A 6,952-nucleotide genomic window follows, 5' to 3' on the forward strand; every position below is an offset into this window, starting at 1 on the left:
GGAGTCACTCAGCACACCCTGGATTTGACCTCGCAACTCTAGGGGTGGTAGTCAGTGTCAGTACTGGCTGAGCTACCTAGGCCCTGCGGCTACAGCTTTTGACTCTGCTCATCACTGCAGCTGGTGTCCTTGTTTACAAAAGTTGTTAATAAACTCATTGACTGTTTCCCTCTTTGTTTGGGTCCCTTTGTCTCCACTCATCCTCTGACATCAGTTCCCTTTTTTATCCTTCCCCCCTGTTCCTGCTAAGGTCTGTGCACATCACTGTTTATGCACGTGATTCCAATGTGTGATGCTTCAATCCCATAGCAGGATGAATTTGAGGAATGGTTGGCTGAGCAGATGCGGCTGAATTTTGAAGAACTACCGCTAATAATGTTAAAAATTGCCTGTCATCAGTTGTTCTTTTAGAAAGAGGTTTATATTAGTATATAATTGTCCTTTATACCTTTTGTACACAAACTATATTGGACTATATCTGGAAAGCAGCTGTCTGATGTGTTTAAGAGATTGTGCGATTGCTTCATAGAGATGAAAAAACTGAGCGGATTTACTGATGACGTTTTCAAAGAGGATTTAAAAATGGCTATTGAAGAAGCTGACCTCACATGGTAAGGGAGACTATTCTAGAGTTTAGGACCCACCACAGAGAAAGCGCGATCACCCTTGGATGTATAAGCATATGTAAACATTTAGCTGCAGTCCTTTTATAATCTGTAATTTGAATTAGTACTGTCAAGTCTTCTGGAATAAAAATAAACGTAGTTCGAATATAGTCGATTCTTGATTCACAATTCCTTGGAATCAAAGAATCTATTATTTTTGTAATCAATTCCCAGTCCCAGTAATAGGCCTTATACAGACTGAGCATGACTGTGCCTTGACTGGAAGTGTATACACATGAAAAGCCTTGTACAGACAGTTACTATGCAATGCTATATTTGTTTTGAACTATGAACAGCTCCTTCAAACCTTACTTAGTTGCCATGGCAACCCTTTGCTTTAAAACTTTTAATTGTCCAAACAAAGGAAAGAAACTTCCAGGGTCTGCCCCATTCTCTCAACACCTACATCAATCCTTAAAACACTTGTGTAATGCAGATAAAGGTTATCCACCTCAAATTAACTAAAAGCCCTAATAAACTATACAGATGTACCAATATTGACTCCGATAAGAATGTTTTAGCATATTTGATAAAGGATTATGCAATGGTCTTTGTCTTTTTTTAAACTGTAAATGTCTTCTTTGATTTATTACTTTTCCTTATGGAGATCAGGTCATGTATTTGTGTAAACATGTGGGTGGTGCGGTCTCTAGTCAAACATATTAGGGAGGGTTTTAGAATCGTGAGAGAGTACTTATGACATCTGCTTTCTGCTTTCACAAAATATCACCTGTGTGCCATCCACTACATCAAACAGGTATATGCTTTCTATGTTGCCTGCATTCTCTTTTCTAAAACTGTGCCATCACATTTGAGGTTAATAGATTTGAATTTTGACTTTGTTTGCATATTGATATTCAAACATGTGTAAATGTGTTTATGTGGCTAATGAAAATAGCTGGATCGGCCTTAGAAATTTATGTTGAATGTGTGTTACAGATATTGAAAAAATAATTGAAAACTTTCACAAGACAAAGCTAGATTTTACTTTTACTTTTGCTTGCTTTAAATATGTGATACTAGCCTGTCATTTACAGGCTCAGAAAAATACACATGCCTGCAAAGGGGTTGTTATCAAGTCTAAACTTGCAGTGTTATTTGAACTGCACAATAGTATACTGTTGACTGTAGAATAACTTGGATTGCATTGCAGTTGAATACATTTGTGTGCAACTTTGCAATGTGAAAACTTTAAAAAAAATTATATTTTATCATATCATATATTAGTTTGGTCCAATAGGGAAAATCAATAGAAATGTATTGAAATTGAAAATTCATTTACTCACCCTCATGTTGTTCCAAACATTATGACTTTCTATCTTCCATGGAGCACAACAAGAGACGTTAGACAGAATGGTGCAATTAAAATGAAAAGATGCAATGAAAGGGAATGGTGACTGAGACTAACATTCCACCGAACATCTCCTTTTGTGTTCCACGAAAGAAAGAAAGTCATATGGATTTGGAACAGTGTGAGGGCGAGTACTGTAAATGATAGCAGAATTTTCGTTTATGTAGGAACTAACCTTTTAAAATTAAAGTTAAGAGTTATAATGTACCCAAATCCACCTTATGAAAAATGAATTGCAGTATATGCTGCACTGTTAAGCAGAGCGCGCATTGAGTTAAAAAGGTTATTATTGTATCTTGTTATCAAATGTCAGTTGTAAATATCACACATCGCCTCTGGCTCATCATTCACAGTGACGATGGGTGTGGTGGGTGGTTTCATGGATGTGTGAGTCATCAACACTTTATCTTCCCACAGTCTCTTCTGTGACTGGACAGCCCACACCCCACAGGGATTATCATGGGAGCATGTAATGCACTCACATGGACCCAGTAATATCATAAATTGGAGATTAATTTAATGGTGTTTTAAAAAAAGAAATGACTTAATCTTTTTCTCTAAATAAATAAAATCCCCACAAAGGATAAAAGAAATGTAAATACTTTAAAATACTTACATATTGCTAAAATATTACAACTTGTTTTGTCAGACTAAAGCACTAACCATAAACTATAAATACAAATAAAATGGATAGTTTCGGATGCTGATTTATCAATATACAATACAGCATTTCAGACTTGCTAAAATGCATTAGCCAATATAGTAACAGTTATGATGCAAAACACCTATATTCACCTACAGCGTGTATCACTGTCCAGCATAGTGACCAACTATTAACCATACTGCACTAGTTTATGTGTCAGAGATATGTAAAGAAAAAAATGCACCAGTCCCCAAACATTTACGGAATTTGAAAAACCCTGTTCGAGCAGAAGGATGGCACTTAATGAATTTACTGAATAAAATAATTTTTCAATGATTTAAAAAAATATATATATTTGTTATGTAGAACCATTTTATAAATGCATATGGCACAATATTGCACAGCCTTGAGTGCCTTGTTGCTTTATTATTAGATGCATTATTGCTAACTATTTCTTCTCTCTGTTTGGTTTTCAGATAGCATGGATGTAAGTACATCTTAGACTCTTAATGAATTTGATTTTTCTACTTATAAACAACACATATAATTTATTTTATGTTCCATTTCAGCTTTCAGATGCCCTTAGTGATTTTCCACAGCCCGGCCAACCAGCCAACCCCACCTGGCCTGGGCAGCCTGCTAACCCCACCTGGCCTGGCCAGCCAACCCAACCTGCCTGGCCAGGACAGCCATATCAACCACCTCAGCCAACCTGGCCTGGTCAGCCTGCAGCTCCGGGGTGGCCTGGACCAGCTCCACAAACCGGCCCTTATGGTGCTTCTGAGCAAGTTCAAAAACCATTAGTGAGACTCTTTTTAGATTTTTACAAATGCCATTAGGTGTTTGTTCTTATGGTTTAATATTCCTGAAAATACAATTTAAATACAAGGGGAACATTTCTGAATCCTGTTAATGGAATGTACAGGGTTAAACACATTTTAAGCTACTGATAGCATTTGACTCCTCAAGTTTGTAAAAACAAAAATCATGTGTATAGTAATGCGCTTTCAACGGAAGTCTATGGGGCAAGACATTGAACCCGGAATAAACCTTAAAATACACCCGTTTTAAAAGTATAGCCAAGACTTAGACACTATATGTGTTAACATGAGACTAATGTAATGGAATCACTTACTTACATTGTCTGTGCAAAGTTATATTTAGTCTTTCAACTCATGTCATAACCATGCAAAGCCAGTAAACCTTGTAACTTTTGCATGATACATGCAAGGATACCAGAATGCCAGAGGTCACTAAAAAAAAAATATTTGAATCGTTCATTTGAAATGAATTTGAAAAGTGCAATGTGCTATGATATACAGTAACTTCACAGTTATGCTTTTAAACCATCCAACATGACTTCCCCCATAGACTTCCATTACAGGTATATTACTGTAAATTTGATTTTTGTTTGATTTGTCAAATTGAAAGACAAGTTCATTTTCGGTGGTAATCTACAGCATGCCACAAATGTTGTCAGTAGAACTTAACTAGAATATTCCTTGAAGAAATCATAAGGTATAGAGTATATGCTACTGTTTTTACTGTAGAAATCTTGGATGTTTAATTCTTAGTCTCTGCCCATTTACTATGCATTCACCCTTTATGTCTCTTTACAAGACTGTGCCATTTGACCTCCATCTACAAAATGGAGTATATAACAAGATGCTTATCACCATCAATGGAGAGGTCAAGCAAAATGCTAAATAGTAAGGACAAATACAGACACACAACAGATAACTAACACACAGAATAATAAAGTACTAAATAAATGGTGTTGTGAGCATTTCTTTGTCAGTTTGGTTTAAATAAATGCATTAAATGTAATTTAAGGAAGATTTGGAATAGTTATCAGAAATAAGAACTTATTATTAAATGTATCTTTAATTCTTAATTTACAGTCAGTCTTTGAGTGAGCAAAATCTTGATTTTACACATCAGGAATTGATTGGAATGTGAAAAGTGTTCTTTATGTGACAGGTGGTTGGATGGGAGGGGTTGTAAAAGTAAGAGGGATTGGTGATGTCAACTGAAGGGAAGTGTTTTCAGAGGCGGAACAAGTTATTACATGTTGATATATGTCTTTCTTTTGAATAATGTACATTGATGAATCATTCACAATAAGACCAGAAATGTGTATTAGGATAGACAGCGTCAGTTGTGATAGAGGTTCACTTTAAAACCGAAATCATCATCTAATGATCTAAGGATGAATCTAAGGATAAATCTGTCCTTTGTAAGTGCTTTGAAATGTATGTGCTTGTCTATTAATCCTTTTGTATAATGTTATGTTTTCTCCTCTAATTAGTTTCACTATTGATCTAAGTAAAGGAAAAGACATTGCACTTCATTTAAACCTCCGCTTCAATGAAGACGGAAAGAAAGTGATTTTGAGAAACAGTCTGATTGGAAACCAATGGGGCAGAAAAGAGATAGAGAGCCCTTCCTTCCCTTTTGTCGCAGGAAAGCCTTTTGAGGTGAGCTCAGCATTACACCATAATGTTTCTCAGTATCTCAATAGTTTTGTTTGTGATCCCACAGAAGTCACATACATTTGCTGTTAGGGCCTCAATAGATGAGTTAGTGAATGTCAAAGATATAAAATAGTCGGATGTCTATTGAACAGTGGAGAAATGGCCTCAAAACATCATCACTAGAAATACAAAAGTTTGTCTCCTTTCTATTTTTGGTCCAAAACTACATGGTTGTTCATTTGGAACTAATTCAGATTGTTTTTTTTAATTTCAGCTGAAGATTTTGTGCACTACCACTGAATTCAAAGTGGCAGTGGACAAGTCTCACCTTCTAGAGTACAAACATCGGATCCGTGAGCTCGACCAAATCAAAGGTCTTGGTATCTACAATGATGTCATCCTCAAATCTGTCAATGTGGAGACACTGCAATAAGATCATTATTCTGTGATATCTGAAAGATATGACCCCAATACAAACTGTATCCTACCAAGATTCAGCCTTATCTGCTGGGTCTTTTACCTCCAATAACCAACTTTCTTACTTAAAAAAAATAAAAACTATGTGCATCAGTAAGAGTTGATATTGACTATAAGTGTAAGAGTGATATAAATCTTCATGTAAATCATGATAGAGCCTGTTTTTCACATGCTTGTGCTTAGTGCTAAATGGTGTACTGTAATTATAAAGTATTTGCAACCTCTATGTGGGTCTGTTAAACTGCCAGGGAGAATTTGTGTTTTCAAAAACTTTAATGACACATGAAAGATACTTCAGAAATGATAATATTTTACAGAATACAGTGTGCATTGTATTGATGCATGAGATATATTAGAATAAAGTGTCATGTTTATTCACCCACAAAATCTGCTACATTTCCAAGAAGAATAAAGATTATGAAAATTATATGATAATGTTGTTGCCAGTCATATGCATAATTAATGTGGAACTAGGATTAAAAAGAACAACAACAGAAAATACTGCAACAAATGCAAACAGTGAGCAGTGTGCCTTTAATTACAGTCATGTGAAGATCTGTTTAGCACACATTTACTGCCAGCAATATCAATAAAATAACACCACTTTAAACTGAAGTCAGTGCAGTGTTGCATTTTTAATAATGGAAACAGTCGGTCAGAGACTGTAGCCATGACGGAAATCTAATAGAACTGACCTTAATTATTCAAAGGTCACTTTATAAAGAGCCCGCAGCACATGTTGACTCTTGAGAGTTGAACCCTGTTGCAAACCTAGACATAAAACCTCCAGCATTGTATTACTAAGTACACAAATTTCAAGAATGTTCTTCCACGCTCATACTGTACATCACAACAATCCACACTGGTGTACTGCCTCATTATTTACATACATTTCAGGTGCAAGGATACATGCATGTGCAAATAAACACACTGTCACCTGAGTTTTAAGTAACTCAAAAGTATTAACATAACTTCATTTATAACTCATAAAAATTATATAATGCTTAATAGATCTGTAGTTTGTGTGCAGTAATATATGAAAATACCCTATACTGAAAATATACTTTGACAAATGTATTATGACATTTATTACCTTATGAATAATGATCTGTTAAACATTAATAATGTTTATTAATGCTATTAAGCAGGGCCTTAACCATCATAAACATTGAAGGAGACATGCCTCCCTTAATATGCACATATCCTTAAATGATTACAGTTGGTCCCCATATTTTGAATATGTGGTTACATTATTATACATTTTTACCTAAAACCGATTTCCCTGCACAAAATAGTAACCATAATTTTCAACATAATGCTACGGTACATTTTTGTAAGGAAA

General features: G+C 35.3%; 1 protein-coding gene across 1 annotated transcript; it reads left to right on the forward strand.

Moving 5' to 3' along the window:
- The first annotated feature begins 3,006 nt into the window (after nt 1-3,006).
- On the forward strand, nt 3,007-6,046 carry LOC127455544 (galectin-3-like). The gene is made up of 5 exons (XM_051723531.1): nt 3,007-3,146; nt 3,229-3,462; nt 4,280-4,368; nt 4,968-5,136; nt 5,408-6,046. The coding sequence occupies exons 1-5, from the start codon at nt 3,141-3,143 to the stop codon at nt 5,564-5,566; spliced, it is 657 nt and encodes a 218-aa protein (XP_051579491.1). The 5' UTR covers nt 3,007-3,140; the 3' UTR covers nt 5,567-6,046.
- Nucleotides 6,047-6,952: the final 906 nt, after the last annotated feature.

Source organism: Myxocyprinus asiaticus, chromosome 17 (assembly GCF_019703515.2).
Source record: "Myxocyprinus asiaticus isolate MX2 ecotype Aquarium Trade chromosome 17, UBuf_Myxa_2, whole genome shotgun sequence".
NCBI classification, from domain to species: Eukaryota; Metazoa; Chordata; class Actinopteri; order Cypriniformes; family Catostomidae; genus Myxocyprinus; species Myxocyprinus asiaticus.

Bases quoted from the DNA above. Each gene is read 5' to 3' on its own strand.
- LOC127455544 (XM_051723531.1), top strand. The intron at 3,463-4,279 runs GTGAGACTCTTT...TCTCTTTACAAG, and splicing joins AGCAAGTTCAAAAACCATTA to ACTGTGCCATTTGACCTCCA. The intron at 4,369-4,967 runs GTAAGGACAAAT...TCCTCTAATTAG, and splicing joins GTCAAGCAAAATGCTAAATA to TTTCACTATTGATCTAAGTA.